The following is a 22,212-nucleotide window of genomic DNA, read 5'->3' as shown; positions in this document are numbered from 1 at the left end:
TGCGATGGCTGAAGCCTTGGAACGGGGCATGGATCCCCCCTTGCGCTCGCTGTGTGTCTATGTGAGACCGTGGTATGTGGTTATGTGCTCTAGTGTCTCACTGCAAAGAAAAGTGAGTAATCTTCAACCGCTCAGAGTATTTCATTGCACGTGTTTTTCATTCATCGTCGGTATTTTATAGTTGGAGAAAGCATCATTTACAGTAAAGGATAAGCTTGAAATGGAACAGTAAACACACTGCAGTGCCTTAAATAGCTGATTTTATTTTCTGATTGTTTCATCACCACAAGGTGACTGCTGGTTTGAGCGGATGATTTGATGTGCTTTGGGTTTTTAAAGATTTTTTGGGGGGGGAGAGAAAATAGCAGCGATGTAGCTTACCTTATCTTCAAGGAGAAACACTGACAAATCTTAACAAATGGGTAATTTTTAATTAATTTGGGTTTTTATTTCGACATTTTGGGAAATGTACTCAATTGCTTACTTTCTGAGAGTCAGCTGAGAAGTTTGATTTGTCATACACTTACACTTTAACACTAGGACGTGTTAGTTAGTTAGTGAGAGCTAGCATCATATTTACCAGACAGGAGAGCAACAAGAGTAGGCCTTCTTCCTAAAATATTAAATGTATCTATGCATGTGTGTGTGTCGTCAATGGAAATATATCGTGTGCTTTAGGCAAATGCAAATAAGAGAAGCCAGCACATACATGACCTCAACCGAACCGTTTGTTTGGTTTGGCTGCTGTAACTTTTCAGAAACCAAGTGAAGAGAGTGAGAGAATCAGAGAAAGCGTGAAAAAGGGAAAGTTAGATGTGCGGACGGAAGAAAGATGATGCTGCTGGAGCGCTTGAGGATGACTCATCCATAAGCTAGTGATGCTTCACAGAGGCACACACACACACACACACACACACACGCACGCTGCTATTTGGTCATACGCTCGAATACTTACGCAAACACACATTCATGCACACACCAGTACACCAGTCATCCATTAGTCTGATACTGATTCACGGAGACATGCGTGTTGGTTCGGCAGCTTGTTCCGCGTGAGCCAAAATGGCCGCCGCCGCGCTCTGCAGTTTCCAGGCCAGAGCAGGGGGACGGCCCCAGGGGCAGAGAAACTGGGCGAGAGGAAGGAATCAGAGGGGCTGGATTTAAATGGAGCTCATTAGCTCATGGTAGCCATGAGAGGTCCCTGCACGCTGAGGAGAAACACACACACACACACACACACACACACACACACACACACACACACACTCAGTCATGCATGCAAACACACATGGATTGCGTTGTGTACATACAGTATGGACACGCTCGGGCACACACAAGTGCTTCCCACTTATTTTTTTACAAGAGACAGAAAGAGGAAGAACATTTTAGAAAATCTGGGAGAAAAATGGAGAGCGAGGTTTGGTTGGATGTGACGACTGGCAAGGTGGCGAGCACTGCAGATGGCAGAGAGACTCGCATGTGCGATTGTGTGTGTGTGTGTGAGTGATTTTTGCCAGTCGTACCCCCTTCCCATGCCGTCCCTGCTCGTCCACCCACTCAACATATGTCCTCCTCTCCTGTCTTTCCTCCTCGTCCCTAATCCGTCCGATAATCATATATTTTGTTGTGTCATATTTTAGATATATTTTCTGCGTGAGAACGAGTGTGGGTGGTCTGCCAGTTTGTGTCGCACGGTGCCCTTTGTGCCCCATTTCAGTGCTTTCTGATGTATTTATATCCATAAACACACACACACACATTTTTTTTCACTCTGCAGCCAAACTCTCATCAAAGGGGTGTTTGATTTCTTCTTCTGTTGCCCAGGCCCCGCACGTCCCGGTTGGGTGGGGGGGGGTGTAAAGAGCGGGGAGGGGCTGATCTGTAAAACTCAGCACCCGCTAAGCCTCAGGACTATAAATCTGCAAAAAAAAACAACAACAAAAACCCAACCCTATTAGACACTTTGTATTTGTCAGTCAAACGTTTTGCTCATCTTTCTCATGAGATTTGTCATGTGTCTGCTGTACTTTGCCAGGATTTGTAGAAACGCACATCGATCACGGGTGAAAGGCAGCTCCTCATGTAGAATAATGTGGGTTTTTAAAGACAAAACAAGCTCCTGCATGTCTTCAATTTGATTTATTTGGTGAAGCCATTGTTTTATTTTGACTGATGTCGGGAAAATGCTGTGCACACAACTATAGTGATCGGCATAACCGACATACTACAATGCACAAAACAATTCAGCAGGCAGAGTGTAACCCCTTGACCAGAGGTCTTCAACGTTCTCAGGCCAAGGACCCCCAATGACCCGGTGGTCATTGTGTTGCTTATTGAACCGGCCAATAATAATGTGTGCAGCCTATTGATAGGTATAACAGTGCTTTGTAATGATATGATATGATAAAAAAAATGTCTACACAATTTCTCAACATAATATGAAACAAACAGGAAGATTTATATTTGCTTAATATAGGTTGTATTCATGTTAATGTGTATTTTTGGACATATTTAAATGTTTGGAAGAACAAAAGTTTGGGATTTAATAATTTCGGGGACCCCCTGCAGTAACTCTGCGGACCCCCTAGGGTCCCAGACCTCAGGTTGAAGATCTCTGCCCTAGAGAACCCGGAAACAGACCATGAGATGGCTTCAAAATATGAAATATTAATAAAAAATAAAATCAAAAACGTGAGAAAAAATATGTGAAAATCACACGAAACTGCAATTGTAACGTCAACCTGTGAGCGACCTGTTTCTGCTTGAAATGCCCTTTTTTGTTACACAACTCAAATGAAAACGGTGCTTACTTCCCACCCCTGCTCCCGTGGCCCCACATCTCCTGAAGGGGGGAAGTGCCGGGTGGGGAGGGCCTGAGTCATAAACCTAACGCTCCCTCCGAGACTGTGGCGATGCCAGACTGTCGAGTTAAACTATGAGAGCACATTCATTAGCGTTTTATTGCTTTGTAGTCTCGTCAATTAATCACAGGCGTGCCCACGGATGCGCACGCACGCACCTTTTTTTTTTTTTAAGGTCCCAAACACAAAAACACTCGGAGGACGACAACGGCGAGGAGACACGTAATTGTGTGTCGTCGTCCCTTTCGAAAACGCACAAAGACATTAACGCACACGTGCTTGGTTTTCATGGCTCCCCGGTGTGTTGTACGTCACACCGCAACTGGTCTCTGGGTCCGTATATCTGCTCCTCTGAGATCAATCACACACACACACGCACACACACACACACACACACACACACGTAATTCGTCTGTACCTCCTGTGAGGACACTTATTGACTCGACAGTAAAATGGCGTCACCTTGACTCCCCTCTTCTGTGTTGCTGAAGGTTTTATTGAAGGAATCTTAATAGTGGTTAATTGCAGTTTCATTTATAGTTTCGGGGCCATGTGAGTTTGCGACGGGTCTGCTGACGATCACGAGGGCTTCAGGAGGAATTTGATGGCAGCGACTTCAGTGGCAGCAGATCGGGTTATTAACCGTTTTACAACATTTTTGATATCGTGTCTTAAGGGTTTCTTCCTTAATGAATTTCATATTTCAAACGACGTTTCAGTTATTCCTTCTTTTTTCATCTTTTCTTGAATTACATGTGAACACTTTTTATGCTGTCTCATATAATGACCCTTCCAAAAAAAACATATTTTTTATTAAAAAAATGAAAAATCAAAAGAACTGTGTGATTCTGAAAACAGAGTTTGACACTTTGACTCCGATGCAGACCGATCACAGCGGCTGCACAATGTCAGCCATAATAAATACTGCAAAGTGTATTAATAGTCGGGACAGACAGCAGACTACAATGTAACTGCACAGTCAGTCACTCGGTGCGTTCAGGCGGAGCGGTTGCGACTGTGTCATGATGGCTGCCGTGCGTGAACACTAACAGCGTGAACACGACCCCCGAGGCTACAAACCCATAACTTGTGTATTATTACGAGGGGGGCTCATCTAAAACCCTCGCACAGAACAAATAATTACAAGATGTTGTGATAGGATAAGCGCGGATAAACACGTGGCTCCGGCATCTGCGATGACTTCGGCGTTTTTTTTTTTTTTGGAAGATCCAGACACGAGTGGAGGCGCGGTGAAACGCGAGGCCTTTCAACGGGAGCGTGAAACATGCATGGAGAATGCAATACAAGGCATTTTTGTTATTTTGAATTATCTGGGTATTCACCTTGGTTAAGTTAATGACTAGTCCCGGAGCGTAGCCCCAGCTAAAGGGCAAAGACCGGATGCTGTGAACGAAATACTGCGGTCTGATCAGATGAGTTGTTAGACGGGGGTTGTGTAACTTTAACAGCTGAGGTCATAAGACTTCTTGATGTAACGTTTATTGGTCGGTTAGTCAGGTTTTTGTGCATTCGACACAAATGTGTCATGGAGTGTTTTCAACAACAAGCTATTCTCTTTCAAAACTGTGGAAACAAACTGCATGTCAAGACAGAATTCAAAAAGAAATGTAGACTTTTCTTTTGCATCATGATTATTGAAGAAATATTGGAATTTTAAAACAGTAATCGTGCAGTCTGGTTGATTAATTGTTGATCTGACATACCTTTCGGTTGTATCCGGTGTTTCGGAGCAGCTCTGTGGTTTTTAAGCAGTCATTAACACAAAAAAGATTCTGCTGTAGGGTTTTTCTCTTTTCCCTCACAAAAGCCCCAATGTCTTCATTTGCCTTATTTAGAAATAGCTTTAATTCATAAGGTTAATGTTGCTAATATTATGGCAACATTAATATAATATTATTAAGTGTTAATGTTCAGGAGCCTGACCTCCTGCGTCCCAAAACCAGCTCTCTGAACATGTGAGTGAAAAACAACACCATATAGAAAATCTTAAAATAGCAGACTAAATGTGATGCTGTGGAATATTCATTTGTTGCCCCTTAGATAAACACAGAAAATATTGATTTTCGGCCAAACTGACAAAAAGCTTCCCAAAGGAGGATGTTGAAAAGCACAGTAATGTTGGAATTTTCCCCAAAATAAATACGAATCTCCCTTTGAAACGTGGTTATGAACACTTCTCTTTGCCATCTGTCAACACTTAAGGCAGCCAAACATGTTACATGAAATATAAATACAACAGGATGACCAGAATACGTCTTAACACGCTTGTCAGAAACAGCTACTGTTTGTGTATATATCATGTCTGATGGCGACCAGAAGCATATGTGGACATGGCTGCTGCATGTAGGTTAGGATTAGGATGCAGAGTGTATATATATATATATATATATTCTCCTGGAAGTGACACTATAATAAAAAATCATACTTAACAAACTGTATTGCTACCCTGAGCTGAATCGGTTTAGACAAAGTTCCTTATATTCATCTATGCTCTGCTTCACATGAATACAGCGCCACAGTGTACGCTCCCAACTGGCAGCTGCCCAGTGCAACCAGCGTCTCCCACCGCTGGCTGCTCCCAGTGCAGCGAATGAGGGCAACGGCCCTTTACTCAAGGCCAAAAGGGAGAGTGTTAGTCCATCACTTTGTCCATGTAGACTTTCCTCCTTCGTTGTTGCCTTTTGTTAAAAGCGTGACAAGCCTTTACACTCCACTTTGACCTCTCGACGGCCGCGTGGCAGCTGCACCAGTCGGTGGAAACACGCTTTGCTCGTTCCTGTGGTGTTTTTTTCAGGGAGTGAGGTCGGTGGCGTCCTGCTGGCACGCTCGCTGCAGACTGTAAACTCACCGACGGAGCAGGAGAGCGAAAGAAACAACCTTGAAAGCGTTTCCTTCGCTTTTGATTCTCGTTGTCTATTTTTAGGGACACGACAGTGAAGGGTGACTAATTTGTGATGAAAATATGTGAGGATTTTTGGACATGATTCCTCTTAGAATGACCAAAGTGACTGATATTAGTTCTTCAAAAGTTGGATCAGGTCACACATACTGTCAGAGAAACACTAAAAGGATGCTTTCTTTTTTGTTTCTCCTGTGGAGCTCTATTAGCTGTTAAAAAAAAAAAAAAGTAGGCCGTTGGTAACCTATCCACAGCGAAGGTTTATTTAAAGTGCACTCAACAGGAATGCCAGGATCACCCAGAGAAATTGGTAGACTGGAAAAGGTTTTCAGGCTCGACTTTCCATATTTTAACGTCAAAGGGTATGTTTTCACAAGATCACTTGAGGAAGTGAGCGATTGAATGTGCGAGCGATGGTTTGGTTTGCTGCCAAAACGGCAGCGTCAGCAGCCAAAGCAGACATCCATCAGCGTTCCGGATCCTGGCTGGTGATATTTTCAAAAGCCTGGCCGTGGAATCAATACGAATGCAACAATCAGACGAGAAATATAAACATCTAAAGTGGCAATGTGGATCGTACAAAAGGTGACTTTTGTGTATTTCATGTAGGAAGAGCAAAGGAGACACCGTTATATGGGAAAGAATTAAATATGTGGAAGCATTTTTTTTTTAAAAAGGGCAAATCTAAAGAGGCAGTCAGGTGCATTATATTTGAATTACCCTCTTCAAAATCATACATACAAGAAGACCTGAGTGCGTAATGTAAATTTGCATTGTTAGCTGATTGAATCGATACCCTGTGCTTAATCATGCTTATTCAATTTTTCTTGCGACTGATTTTGTAGAAATCTGCACCTTATTGTGTTGCCCTGTGTAAAAAAAAAAACACCATGCACCTACACTACATGCATGGAGGCTAAAGCATCCCACATAAGTATTCCAGTCAGCGTACAGGTGGCCATGTGCAGCTCCGCTGGTTTTGCATGGTAATGTCCTTGCCAAGGTTAGGAGTTCCATTCAGTGGGGCCACACGTACAGAAGATATATGCAATTACTTTACCGGAAAGGCACTTTGCATGAAAGCCTTGTTTGAATGGCGTGTGGAGCCCGTTCTGCCCTTTCCTGATCCAAAGGGCAGATGTGGAGAGAGGGAGAGCGAGGAGGACAGGGAGACAAAGGCGGAACAGAAAGAAAAGGGAACGGCTTGAATGGAGAAGAGGAATGAAGGAAAGGAGATGAAGCGAGGCAACATTTAACATGGATTAACAAACAATTAATCTCTGACAAATACTGTACGCCGGCTTGGTTCCCCCAAACTCTGGGGGTATGTAGCGCCGTTTGGTGACCTACCTATCCCACGATCCTCGTGGCTCAGGGCGCCCTCGTGATGCAGCAACACGGGCGGTTTGCACTGTTTCGATCACGGTAATATTGGATAAAAGTGTCAGCTGAACGGCTAATGGAGCTGGCAAGCCTTAGATGTAAGGAAACGACGCACAGAGAGAGACAGGTGGAGAGACGGTTCCTATCTGGGTTACTCTGGCCTCACATCTCTCCACTGCAGATGAATATTAATAAGGAGGTTATTAATATCTGCTGCCTGCGCTGTGTGTGTGGATATGCGTGCATGCGAGGTCGGCATGGAGGCGCAGCGTGAACGAGCCTTCCTCCTCCTCCTCTCGCGTCTCCTCCTTCTCCTCTTCCACACAACCTGTATCTCCACATCACTTTTCAGCTCTTCTTCCTTCCTCCCTCCTCCTCCTCCTTTTCTTTTCTTCCACGACTTCTTGGTTTTTCAATTTTTTTTCCCCTTCTTCCTCTATCGTTTGCTTCCCCGCCGCAATCATTCATCCTGCCTATCGCAGCTCCGTATGTTTCAAGGCGGGAGGCCGATGCGGATGCCATAAATCAAATTAATTTACAGCCATTTGTCAGATATTTGATACATTTCGACTATTTGAATCATCTAGATAGTGTATCAGTCAAATACAGAAATTGAATATTTCAGCAGCAACTGGTACGAAGAAGAAGAAGATTCTTCATCTGCTGTTGCAGCTTGTACTCGGATCATTAGAGAAATCAGTATATATAGTCATCTTTTTTTCTTTTCTTTTTTTTGCAGTGGGTTGTTCTGTTCTGTCACGTAGATGATGTTTGATCCTTGTGTTTGTAATGTTGGGTTTTAAGATCTTATTCCAACCTGTCCATTCTTTCTGACAATTATCAGTCAGATCCAATCAGAATCATTAAAACAAATACTTGCTTGCAAGGAGACTAGGTTGAGACAAGACCGTTACTTAACTGTTTGAATGTAAAAACTCCGGAATCAGTATCAGATGTTGTTTTGATCTTAAGCAAAAATGGGGAAAAAAAGAAAGAAATTCCTCACATGTCATGAAAAAATAACATCTTGTTTGATTTGGCTCCGGCTATTTAACCAGCCAGCCAAAGGGATGGTTTGACTTGACTTCCAAAATATTAAACAGCTTAAGACCACACAGTCTTATCTTTGGCTTGAAGTTAGCTCTCTGAGAACGGCATATCATTGTTATAGCAAGTGTCACTTATATTGGGATGAATGACAACCGTCCGCATTTAACATTTAATCCCTATGAAAAGCTTTGATTACATTTCAGCGTTTACTGAGGAAAAAATAAACTGGATTTCTGGCAGAAATGTCTTTTACATGATGTTGATTCACATGCAAAGAACATAAGCTGCACACAATAAAAACTAAATATTATTATTATGAGGTTTTGGGTGTGAGGGTAACTTTTGTCAGCTCCACCTTGATTTTATACCATTGTTAGTGATGTAAATTAACATATAAACCTCCTTGTAACACCATATCATGCTTCAAGGACATCCACCGCCACGACTTTGCGTGAGGAGTTAACAAACAACAACCAATCAGTGTTTCAGAACCATGATTCACAGCTTGAGGGTTTGGCCCGAGCTGTAGTAAAGCCGAAAGTCCGGACAGTGAGCAATGGGTTGTTGAACACGGAGCTCTGGCGCATGATCTATACGCAAGGTTCCCTCGACATGTTTCTCTAATGTCTATCTCATGTGTGGAGGAGGGGTGCACACCCTTCCTCATTTCCCCTTTACTGCAATTTCCACTCCAGGCAGTATGTTACAGTTTAATGAATAAATCCATACATGATGGGGTTTTCATAACCAGCACTCATCGCCATGAAAAGTACAATAACAGCAAAAAAATAATAATATAGAGAGTGTCATGCCCCACAACGACCTGTAGCTATGTCGTTGTTAGAATGATCTCATTCATAATAAAACAAATGGGACAAACGGCCTCAAATGTAATAAGCACATTTATATTTAATACTCAAATGAATGAGAATCACTTTATCTCCGATGTACAGTAAACGAGCGGGAATTCCCTCGACAACAGGCCGTCCTTTTCTCCATTAAGAGTAAGTGTCCTCTACCGCAGGACGTGTTTGCCCGGTTGTCGTGTCTGTTTACCTTTCGGGTTTGGAAACATGCGATCCGCCGCTTCACGTGTTTCTCTCTGCAAATTCCATGTGCAGTCCTGCTCACGCTGTGTGGATTCTGTGTTGTGTGCACACTCCTGCGTCAGCGCAAACTGTAATTGTCCGTTGGGGGGGGTCATAGATCAATGGGGAGCAGGTGTGTGTGTGTGGTGTGTGTGTGTGTGTGAGTCTTGTCATCCAAGGGGGAGCAGGTGTGTGTGTGTGTGCGTAAGCGTGTGCCTATGTGAAGTTGTACGTGCGCGTCGTGGGGAGCAGGTGTGTGTGTGGTGTGCTCACTCGGCCGGCTAATGGGCACATATGGACGGATCGAGAGAGAGACAAATGAGATACACTAACACATATGCACACACACACACACACACGTAGGGTACGCAGCCTGCGAAAATTCAAGCACATGTACGCAACTGATGCCTTTTAGACTGCTTTCGCATCTGCATGTGTGTGAGTGGATGACACATAAATTGGATAAAAATAGTATTAGGCTTACAAGCGGTATTTACGATGACAACAATAATGAGGGTTAAGTATGATGGGGTGTCAAACAAGCACTGAAAAAAAAAAACATGGAAGCAGTGGCAATCATTTCGATGCAAAATAATGGAAGAAGAGTTCACCCCCATTACGCCGTTCTGTGTTTATCAATTTAGTCGGAACCAGAGTCTGAAAGTGGTGGCAACGCGTCGGGTTGGCGACGGACTGGCGGCTTCTATCCGGCTAAAGAGACGGCAGAGAATGAGGGAGAAAATAATTGTCAGCTATTTGAAAATGACAGAGGGAAGTGTTGGGGAAAAGTGCAAGAAGCAGCGAAGCAAGAGGGATCGAGAAAAATGGGGAGATGAGGAGGGGTAGATTGATGGAGGGAAGGAGGAAGGGTGCTGAAAATGAACTTGTAAGCTGCTGGAGAGCCAATGGAGGGAGTGACAGCTATATAGATTAGAGAGAAAGGAGGGGATAAGACGAAGAAGTGGCGAGGGGAGGGAGGCGCTTGGTATGGAGGGCTGAGGAGGAGAAAGATGTAGAGCGGAGAGAGAGGGAGGAAGAGATGCAGAGGAAAAGGGGCGGGAGAGGTGGATGAAGGGTTTGACAATGATGAGGAGGAGGAGGAGGGACAAGAGGTACAGTCGCAAAAGGAGGTCAATTCAGCTGGGATGGGAGGCGACAGAACTGCTGTGTGTGTGTGTGCGTGTGTGTGTGTGTGTGTTACATCCAAACAAGCTGGAAAAAAGACCATCGATCAGGCCCAATATTCTAGCTGTTAATAAGATTTCTCTTTTTCTCACATCTTGAAGTAGAGCGGGCAAACGGAGTGGGCCTTTTAGCGTGTGTGTGGCTGCATGTGTGCATCCCCCATCAATTAGTGTCTGATCAGGTGTCATCATCAGTTAATTGACTGATAATTACATCATCACTGTCCACCAAAATAGATCCCCGTTGGGACGAGCGGAGACGGGGAAAGCGGATGGAGTGAGGGAGCGAGAAACGAGGCTGACGTGAGCGGAGCAAAGGAGAGGCGCACGTAGAGGAGATGATGTGAGGACTGATCCGGGGTGGGATAATCTGATTGGTGCCCTTCGCTGTCTGTTATCTGGTCAAGCCAATTAAATAAGCAGAGAGACGCAGGACTATGGAATTAATAAATGTTTTAATTGTTGCTGTCTATACTGCAATTATGTTCCATTCTGTTGGCAAGGAATATTAGCAGCATCTGTGTGTGTGTGTGTGTGTGTGTGTGTGTGAGTGGGGCAATGACATTTTACGGCAGAGTGCTCGGAGTTGCATTGATAGCATCTCTCCCGACTCTTTATCATTAAGCAGATAACAGCCCCGGTGACTTGAGTTTATATCACAGCTCATTAGAGTCTGCAGTTCAGTTCACACTGGAGTTCAGCTCAATTAAGTTGCACTCCCAGTTCAGTTGGAGAGAAAGCTGTCAGTCTTCACAGTAAAGTGATCACATGTTTGCAAAGATATCATTTGAGGAGCCCAGATTTGTTTTGGTTGTGTGGTGGTAATGTGTCGAGTCGGCTCTTTTATGATGAATTTTTTAGCCTTGGCAAGATCAAACGTCTGGAAATAAGAAAAATATATCCATCATAACGAGACCTTCTTTTTATGGAAATTGGGCGTTCTGACATTTTCCCTTTTCCTTTCTTTGAATTTGTGGAACTATTTGTTACGGCTGGCCATATGGTCTCGTACATATTGGCTCACTGTGTTGGCTCACTGGGGCACTTGAACAGAACAGAGCCATCATTAATGTTATCAGTAACACCTGTGCTTTTCTTACTATGGCAAGTTAAATAACAGTCTGCTGTGAAAAAGGGGCCTGTCATCCATTCTGTTACACTGATTAGCATCAGGTGTGGAGCAGCGCTTTATATAGTTGCATACAACGCCACAAGCCATCATGTTAAAGCCCCAATGCTGAATATTATCAATAACACATGTGCTTTGTACTGCTATATGTTACAATGTCTGCTGTGAAATGATCAAATAAACAATAATAGTGCAAATAAAACACATAATGCCACAAAGATAAATACAAATAAAAGATATGCATAAAGAGCATACAGCCCTCTAAACACTGTGTGTAGAGGTAACCGAAACTAAATACAGAGAGAAACTACAAAAGTGCAATCAATAGAGGGCAGATCACTGCCAGGTGTGTCTGCAATGACCACTGCTGTATTGTGTGAATAAATGATCATTACGTCCAATTGGCTAACCCCTTGTCTAGACACTAATGGAATGTAAGGTGTAACAATACAAACGGCAATGTTTGCAGGGAATCGGTGCAAAGTCTTCACATTTCACACAATCTTGCCAAAAACAAAATTAAAACCACCAAGCTGCCTGCGCGTGTAGCAGTGGCTGAGTGATGGCCATATGCTCAACAGTGTGTGTGTGTGTGTGTGTGTGTGTGTGTGCTGGCAGTTATCTGTTAGCTGTTAGTCAAACACCCTCCAAAACAATGAAAGTGAGGGCACTCAGCTATGTTATCACTAGCAGCCCCTACTGGCCAGGGGCTGGATGAAAGTGACGAGTCAGCAGGCAGTCAATGGCAGCGCAGAAGAGGCAATAAGAGTTGTTTTGAGAAAAGTGTTAGTCATCGAAACATCGAGAGGTCCTTGAGCATGCAGCAATGACCGGCCGCACGAAATATAATGTAGTTTGCTGCAGCAGAATGGGAGGTTAGCCGCGGACAGACGCAGAGGTGCACACTCACAAACGCACACAACCGATCTCATGATCCTCCTGGCAGGGATGATAATATATCTTTGACTTTACTTATACAATTATTGACTGCAGTTGCACTAATATAGCCACTGACTGCAATGTGTAGTATTAGTGTATTGTTAGACCTATATGTAGTAGTAGCAGTAATTGAGGTAAAGCTACAACCATTGTACTGTTACAGCCCTTCTGAAACCTTTGTCTACTAACACCATTGAGGGCATTGATGTGAATGTAATACTATAAGACTGAATTAGTGTTGAATATTTTCAGCTGTAAATTCATATGATGGATGGATAAATTATTGGATTAAGTTGTGTCACTCGTTAAGAACCCTAGTTTTTTTTTTAAGTCTTCTTCTCTTCCCTCTTTTTTTCTGTTCCGCCTCATATCCTTCTCCCGTTTTCTCCTCTTTTCCTTGTCAGTATTTGTTCCCCCTTCTTTATCCCCTCTGTTTTCCCTCCATCCTCTTACCATCCTTCTTAACATCCACTTCCCTCCCTCCTGCATCCCGTCTTTTTCATCCTCTTTCCTTTTCTTTTTCCATCCCTTCTCCTCCCTCTCCCCTTCAGTCAGAATCATATTTCCACAGGCTGCTATTTTTTTTTCTCGCCTGCAGAATAAAAGAGCTGCTAATGGAATTATAGTCACTCACATCAGCACACGGTCTATCATATAACACACACACACACACACACGCAACATGACTGTGCATGTGCAAGACAGACACACAGAGAGACATGCGGTCAGACAGACAGATTAGTGAGCTCAGTATTATTAAAGTTTTACTCTCCTCTAATCCTCTCACTCACACACACACACACACACACACACACACACACACACACACGCTCTCTCAGTGGGGTACACCCTGTGAGAGGGGCAGCCAGTGTGAGATAAACTGATCACGCAGGAGTACAATATGCCGAAAGTGATTATGTGTGTGTTTGTGTGCGTGTGGGTGTTTGTGTATGTGTGTGCTGCTGTGAGATCATGAGCAAAAGAGAGAGAGAGATGATGATGTGCAACAGCAGTCAGGAAGCAGATATTAACTCACGCTGGAGTCGATGGTAAAAAGAAAGCAGAAGATATTTTTCCAGAGTAGAGAATCATCTGGGACAGTACGAATATATGTGTGCATGTATAATAAAAGTAAGGCTGGCTATAGACTTTGAGGTAAAATAAAAAAAAAACACAGAAAACCCTCTAAATTCAAGCCCAGAGTTTAGAGAAAATGTGGAAAATATAGTTCCATCCAAGTAATGAGATGCTCCAAATTGAAACCACAGCAGTATTTCCCATAAGGCACAGCTGCATTTGATACCAAGTGACTTCATCACTGATGAATGTAAAGAACACCTCCTTGGGCATCAAAGCACACTGCTCCTAAATATTTGCAGACATATGCCTGTGCTTTTGTTAATTTGGTGCCTTTGTTTTAAAGATTGTCCTGAGGGTGTTGCAGTTTTATTTCAGCTTTATTGGAAATAATAAAGTTGATCTACATAGCACTTATTTAAACAAATATTACACTGTGCTTGGCAAAGAACAGGGAAATAAAGTCCATATCTCGGTATCAATAAATCAACTCACATTTAATACTAAATGGGATTCAACCACTATTAGGAATTGGGTAGGCTATTAATATATATATATATATATATATATATATATATATATATATATATATATATATATATATATATATATATATATATATATATATATATTAAAGCCATTTAATGAAAGTGAGCTAGAGGTCAAGGTGTATATTGATATGAGCAACAAGATCCTGTCTGTCTGTCTGTCTGTCTGGCTGCACACGTGAGCCAGTGCTTGTGGAGCCAGGCTGTGAAGGTACCGTGAGATTAATCAATATTAAGAATTATCATTTTTTTCTCCATTCATTCATAGTGTAGGTGATTTAAACCGAAAAAAAGTTGCATTGCAGTTGAACAACGTTTGTTTTCCTTGCTTCACTGAATGTGTGAACTGAAGCATTTGTGTCAGCTTATGCAACAAAAAAAAAAGTAAGTGCCGACTGGTAACCTCTTATTTGTGCCGTTCATACGTTGTGTCGTGTCAAGATAACAGACTGGCAAGTTGTTGTTTTATTTGTTTTTTATCGCGTTTTGCTTCCGGAGCGCTGCGTCGGGTCTCTGGGGCTCAGTGGCGCTGCTGCTGGCGGCTAAGCTAGCTGCTGGCCGTTAAGTTAGCTGCTGGCGGCTAAGCTAGCTCCTAGCGGCTATGTTAGCTGCTGGCGGCTAAGCTAGCTCCTAGCGGCTATGTTAGCTGCTGGCGGCTAAACGTTGTGCTAGCTTGGCTGCCTGGTTTTCTAACTCGTCCCTCTCTAACTCTGTTGTGGGAACAACGTATAGTTACTCATGTAACGTTAGTGCGTTTTAGTGCAATTAAAATGCATGCGTTTCACTTGTACTTATTTTCATCATATATTGTTACCTAACATTACTTGACAGAAACGTTAGTTTTGAGAAAAAAATAAATAAATCACACAATACGCATATAAATAAGTGATGTTTTTAGGGTTCTCCTGTTATATAAGCTGGCTCACTTCTTATTGTCATATCCTTACTTAACTACCTTAATTATCATTAGCAACACCTGTGCTTTTCCTACTATGATGAGTAAAAATGCTTGGAGCGAGGGCTATTAACGTGTGCTGTTCATTAAGTTTGTGAAGTAATGTAATTTAAAACATAGTAATAAGAAAGGATTCATTTGCTGCATTTTTCCAAGGAGCTTTGACAATTACCAACACCTTTTGGACAGTCTCTTTAACCAATCGTATTGTGGCAACAGCACCTGTTGATATGGTAGATATTGCAGTGTAACAATAACATGCTGAACCACTTAATTGCTGTGTTTCTGGCTTAAAACACACTTTTTTGTCAAGATGATACATGAGTATGGGCTCCTTCATTTGACTGTAAACACAGCGTGTAAAGGTAGATGCTTCTGGGAATTATGTGCGTGTGCTATAGCTGCAACTCCTCGGGATCTGAAGTAATGCTCCATCAGGCTTGTGAGTTGACATGTAGAAACGTATAGCTCTGAAGTGAGAGGAATCGGGATTTCAACAGATATCGTGCCCTGTAATCGTACTAAGCATACGGGATAAGTATCTCTCTCCGCCTCTTCTCTCTCTAACCTCTGCACATCTCTTCTCACTCTTTTTCCCCTCTCTCGCTCTCTCTCTCTTTCTCCCTCCCCTTATCTCTGCTGTGCCAGATCAGGTTGGATTAACTTTACAGGGGTTCTTAAAGTTTTGCTTTCTTTTTCCCCCCCCCTCTCTCTCTCCCGAAAGTAGCTTTGCATTTATGGGATTTGTGAATTTGACATTGGGAATTACATTTGGGCAAATGTGACAGAAATCAGCATGTTTATAATACCGTACACACAGTACTGTTATAGCCAAGATTAACTCCAAAGTGTGTTGAAGCGAAGCATGTGCGAGCTTCAATGCGATGTCTATGGAAGGCTGCGGCGGCTCCAAGCTCAACAAGCTGCAGGCTTTTGATTCTGCTGTGAAGTGTGGCCAAGCTAAAAGTTGGGGATAGTTTAACTTTTGGCAGTGAATTGCTGGCCAGATAATACCCACGGCCAATCAGTAAACAGAGTCCTGTGACTCCTGTGACATGTTGACCTATTTTGGGAAGAATTTCTTCCTGCCTGAAATGCATGAACACGCCTCCTGGCCACAGAAAAATTGTATTATTATTATTGTGAGCCACAAGTAACGGTTAGTTGTGTTTTTGTACGTTTGTAATTTTAATTTTAAAGTAAAAGCGTCAATTAACTTTTGTTAAAAAAATAAATTCAGTTTTGTTGATACATACTGTAGTTTCCATGAAGCAGTGCAGCTCCTCTCTATTCTCATTTCAACTGGGGTGTGTTTGCATGATGAGTTGTGTGTTAAGTACAATTGTTGACAACCAAGTAACACAAATGCCTTAAACCTGAAATGGGTACATGGTTTCTCCGAGTGTGTCATTACTGCATGGCGAGAGCATTCGTGGAATCCTTGCTCAGATGGCAGAGGGAAGAGGGGCTGAGAGGATATTCTAACTGTCTTTAATCTGGCTAAGCATACAGTATGGATAATCCGCTCTCTCTTACTTTTACTCACTTAGTGTTATTCCTACAATTTGTCCGGGTGACAAAACTATGTAATCTCACTGAGATTATTGTAATTCTGTCTCTCATTTGTCTCTAACATTCCCCTTTCTTTATTCCACTACGTGCATTTGGCGCCTGCAGTCTCTGTATTTTCCCCCTCTGAGTGAATATGTAGTCTTTCACTAAAGGATCCCTCTCATTATACCGTTTTGACTAGTTGTTGCCACCCTTACTAGTCAGCACCAGAAATACTACGTAAACGTACTGTTATTTTATAAATGTTCACATTTTATGACATATGCTGTCTCAGCTGCAGCAGCGGCAGTGGCGGCTCAGCATTGAACTCATCAGTCCCCTTCTGCCGCGGTCTCCTAACCCCTGTCCACCACCACTTCCTCTTTCGGAAATAGCGTCTTGGTTCAGCAGTCAGTCTGGTTCTGGCTTGATTGACTGGATCGGCAAGCAGATTTGAAGCTTTGATTGAGGTTTTGGAGTTAAGCTTCGGATGTCTGTGGTGCTGTTTAGACGGCCCCGTTACTACAGGAGAGGAAATGACTAAACGTCTTTTTTTATAATGCGAAAATGTCAACAAGACTGGATTGAAGCAGAATGTTTTGTTAGATAAATACCTGTTTGGTATGATTACATCTATCTGATCTTTTCCTCACGAATGTTTTAAAGCTGTAATTACATTTTGTTTTAAATGATAAAGAATTGTGGCATAAAATGATCATTATGTAATGTTAGAACAGAGAATGATCCCTGCACCAGCCAGTAGTTTCTGGTCTGATTGGTGTTGAGTGTGTGTGGACTGCATAACCTTCACAATATGCTGAGGAACTAAACAGCAAACAGTTAGCTCTGTTGTACTTGCTTGACAGATGGGAGTATATTAGTCATCGTCTATTCTACAGGGAGACTTCAGTGTCTGAAAAATAAACGAGGCTCACTAACTTATCTGTCAACAATTCAAACACCCCTGAAGCCTCCAAAGTAAATGACTAAACTGTAAAATAAGTGATACACTGTATCAACCTCATGAACAAGTGAACCCCTTACTGACCAAAGGATGTGATTTAAGAGCTAACTGACAGTTAACTTGTGTTGATTGCTGACTTTCGTCTTCCTCTCCTCCCTTCCCACTCCAGGCTCCGACTACTCTCCCCCTCCCCCTCTTCCTCCCCCCGGCCTGACCAACGAGCACAGCGGCGGTGGCGACCACGGTGGAGGAGGGGGCGGGGTCAACCATGGGGTGGGTGTGGTTGGCCTGGCCCCGGAGCACATCGCCACACCCGGGGCAGCCCTGAGCTGGCAGGCGGCCATCGACGCTGCGCGGCAGGCGAAGATAATGGGCAACGCCACATCAGGCGGAGGGGCGGGGCTTGTGTCGGGAGGCGGCGGGCCCATCTCCACGGCCAGCTCCACGCAAAGGAAGAGACAACACTATAGCTCCAAGCCCAAGAAACAGACAACAACAACAGCCACAAGGCCGCCAAGGGCCCTACTCTGTCTCACGCTCAAGAACCCCATCCGCAGGGCCTGCATCAGCATCGTGGAGTGGAAGTATCCTTTTACTTACCATGAGTGGAGGTTTGTCTTTATACTGTATACTGCGATGGGGAATAGCTTGGTTCACTTTAAAGAGAGTGTTTATAAAGTTTGACACCCGACATTCTCAATCAATTCCCTTTTGTTGGATGGCCAGAAGGAAACCTCTGAATCTACTTGCTTTATTTTGCCGTATTTTATTTTATTTAACCAGAAGGGAGTCCCACTGAGATTAAAAATCTGTTTTTCAAGAACATCCTGGCTAAGACGGGCAGAATCACAGGTACAAAAACAATTTAAAATGAAACCCAACAAACAACAAATTACAAAATCATAAAATATCAACATTGTTTACAAGTCCCAGCATAATGGAGCAATAAATCAAAACATCTGCAGTCAGATGTGCCTGCCTCCAAGTCATTTAAAATTCCTTTAAATACAGAGAGACCAGTTCTCCCCCCAAAAAATCAGGTTTTGCAACAGATGTCAAGTTTTGCAGCAGCGTACTTTTTCTCCCAAAATAAAAACCCTACCTTAATGCAGCTGAGAATAACAGTCAATCTCAGTGGAAACATGTAGAAAATGCAAAAGATCATCAGAGATGTGTCATAGTTATAATCTTTCATGTTGCAATATTATTATTATAGTAAAAGCATTTACTGTACAGTGCGAATCAGACTTGATGATACATTGAAACTAATAGGTTTGTTTTGAAAATGAAAGCCGATTACAGCTTTGATAAAGGACTTTAACCAGCTTAACTAACATTTGTTAACAAGCAGCAAAAAAACAGAGAAATGCACATATTTTCATGCAACCACCTTGCATCCCACTTATGTGGAATGGACGGACAGGTGCAGGTACAGAAATCCACAGCAATGAGGAGAAGGAAGGAGGGAATAAGGAGTGGAGGATGTAAACAAATTAACAATGCATCACTCTTCCTCTTTCCTCTCTTCTCTTCCTTTCTTAATCAACTCTCTTCCTCCCCATGTCTCACGCTGTGATTCCCTGCACTCTATTCACTCGTCTTAATCCGTTCTCCCCTTCCGCTGTCTGTCCTTGTCTCTCTTTTTTACTCCCTCTCTTTCATCTCACATTCATTCCTCACAGGAGGATAAAACAAATTGTGTCATTTTCATCCCTTCTTCACACCTCTCCCAGCATATGTCTTTCCCCCAGCTCTTTCGAACTGCATTCATCCTCTCTCCCCCAGGTCCACCCATGCCTCCACCCCTCCTTCGCTCCCTCCACATCTCTCTCTTTCTCTCTCACCATTTATTATCCGACTCTCCCTCCCTCTGTCCATCCAAATCCCTTTATTCCTGCTGTTCCTCCGCCCGTCCTTCCTTTCTACCCTTCCTTTTTTTCTTCTTTTTTTTTTAAGCTGCTGAACATAATGACTTGGTTCTCCCTCGGGGGTGAGATAGAGGGAGAAAGGGAGAGAGACAGAAATGGTCAGTGACACAGTCAAAGTGATCCATAATAGGAGAGGGTCCACATGAGCATTAACTCGGCGAGCGCGCAGTCCCACATCGTCCTGCGAGGCAGAGAAACAGAGGTAGAGGATGGAGGGTTTGGAGAAATGAGAAGGGAAGGGATGTGGGCAGGACATGGATGTCAACAGGAGAGATGATGGCGCGGATTAGCTGAGGAGGGAGGGAGGGGAGGATGGGAAAGGTAAACAAGAAAAATGACAGAGCAGGAGGAGTGCAAATAAAGAATGAGGAGAGGGGAGGAGAGGAGAGAAGTGGAAGGAAGAGCAGAGTGAGGAAAGATGATGAGATGGAAGTAGTGTGTATGTTGGGTTGTATTTAGGAATTGCCAAATCAGAGTTGATAAAATGTAGGCTATAATGAGAAACAAGTGATGGAAAATACTGTTTGTCATGTAATTTTAATCGCCTTCGCAAAATATGTGCAGAATTCTGATTGAGCTTCTTTGTTCCTGCTGCTAACATATTCTCACAGCATTAAAGGGATTTTTTTTAATCCAGTGATAAATGGTGGCACAATTGTTGGTGACATTCCTATGACCCTGTGTATTTATCAAATAACCACAATAGGACTGTTTGGTGCAGCAATTGCTTTGATAGTTTTGCTCAATTTAATGTGAAAAGCCAAGCTCTTGATTCCACCATGGCGTGCATTTTTTCATGTGTATCACTCCAACAATAGACATGTTTTTTTGAAAAACAACTCTAAATTTCTCATGGGAATGTGTGTGGTAAAGCATTACCTGCAGGCAAATTATTCTCTGATCACCTTGTGTGTATATAATAGTAATTATTAAAAGTCATATTGTCAATAGTAGATCTTAATCTATCTGGACCAGATGTTGTTTTAATAAAAAAAAAAAAAAGTAATGGGAGAAAGCATGCATATACCCTCAGGGTCACTGGCTCACTCAACCAATGACTGATGAGTGTGCAGGTAATTACCCACAATTCCCAGCATCATTCATTTAAACCATGTGAGGGGAGGGAAGGATGAGAGAGAGACAGCGTGATGGAGAGAAAAGGTGAGGGAATGAGACGAGTGAAGGAAAGATGAGGGATGTTAAGGAGGGTTTTTGGGGCCAGACCAGGAAGAGGAAGAAGTGAACATGATGGAGTTTGAGCCAAAAAGAAAAATGGAAAGAGCAGAACAGTAGCAAAATTGCAGCAAATTTTCTCCTTGTCTAGTTTTAAAAATCCCCATCAAACGGTCAGTCTTTTCGGCTGCTTGTCTGTCTAAACCATTCTACTTTGGGATCCGTGCATGCGTGTCCCCTGTATTCTGTGAGTACCGCTGTCCCTAGAGAGAGCCGATCCGAAATCTTCCTCTCTCCCTCCTCTGTTACCATGACAACAGCTACTGCTCTCAACAGGTCGATGGGGCCCGTCTGAGCTCACACATGCACGCGAACACACACACACACTCGGATCAGAGAGCGCACGCATAAACACTCTTGAAAAATGCACACATGCTTGCACGTAGTTGATAAAGGAGAGAAACACAAAGACGTAGCACTCTCACATGCTGTGTAATTATAGCATTTTAGCATTACCTGCACACCGCAAGGTCAGCTGAGAGACGAGGAGAGAGCGGGGGCTAACTACCATGTTCTCCATATGAAGTCACACTAAGTGGTCATTTGGAAAAGGTGTCATTGAGTGCATTTTCCATACACACACAAACACACACACAACTACTGTTTCCTAGCTGGCCGCTTCAATATTGCATCAGGTCGCATGAGGGGTTGTGCTATTTGAATGTGTTTTAAACTCAATCAGGAAAAGAGATAAATATCCTCAGCATAACGCAGAAGAGTGCTGAGCTCACTCTCCCAGATAACATCAGTATATCCCCGGTTTCTTATATTGGGTTTGTCAAGATAAGAGGTTATCTGTGTTATTGTGAGCTGCATGTGGCGGCTGTGTGAGGCAACTGCTGAACGCAGAGTATTTTAGAAAATAACAGCATCCCGTAGAGCATGTCGATGCAATCCCGGCGTGACAATTTGTCGCAGGCTTGTACAGTAAGTTTGGTAAAAATGCTGAATGTATATGTTAAATTCCACAATGCTTCAGACAGTAGCACCGTGGCAATTATAACGCTGCATCATGCCAGCTATTACGCCTGCTGAGCTAACTGGATGCTGATTTCAATTGCGTTTTAGTCACTGCTGTTTTTCTAGAGCTGTCGAAGTCACTTCCCCCAATTAGGTTTGTGCTAAATTCTTACCACTAATATTTATATGCCGTCAGAGATGGATATTTAGTATTGCTTATGCTGATGCATGCATTATTAATAGACTTGTTTTGATTCTTCACTCAGACCCCCTGAATTTTCCCCAGTGTTGTTTTTACTCTCAACGGCACAGCAGAGCGTAGATTTATTATCATGTTGATGGAAGGAGACCTCAAGGGTTTTTTGAAATTATGGGTCAGGAACCGAAACGAGTCACAGGCCTGTTTTTCTGTGGGTCCCCGCATGTCTGGAGTGTGTTTTAA

At 43.0% G+C, this 22,212-nt stretch overlaps 1 protein-coding gene across 4 annotated transcripts in view; it reads left to right on the top strand.

The window, feature by feature from the left end:
* Nucleotides 1–22,212, top strand: part of cacna1c (calcium channel, voltage-dependent, L type, alpha 1C subunit) — a 176,879-nt gene that overhangs the window by 35,402 nt on the left and 119,265 nt on the right. For all 4 annotated transcript variants that reach the window (XM_084039299.1, XM_084039298.1, XM_084039301.1 and 1 more), the window contains exon 2: nucleotides 17,819–18,233. In XM_084039299.1, the coding sequence (XP_083895425.1) occupies nucleotides 17,819–18,233 (415 nt within the window). The remainder of the gene's footprint in view (nucleotides 1–17,818; nucleotides 18,234–22,212) is intronic.

The sequence above is a fragment of the Eutrigla gurnardus genome (genome assembly GCF_963514095.1).
Source record: "Eutrigla gurnardus genome assembly, chromosome: 21".
Classification (NCBI taxonomy): Eukaryota; Metazoa; Chordata; class Actinopteri; order Perciformes; family Triglidae; genus Eutrigla; species Eutrigla gurnardus.
This window is presented reverse-complemented; position numbering and strand designations above follow the sequence as displayed.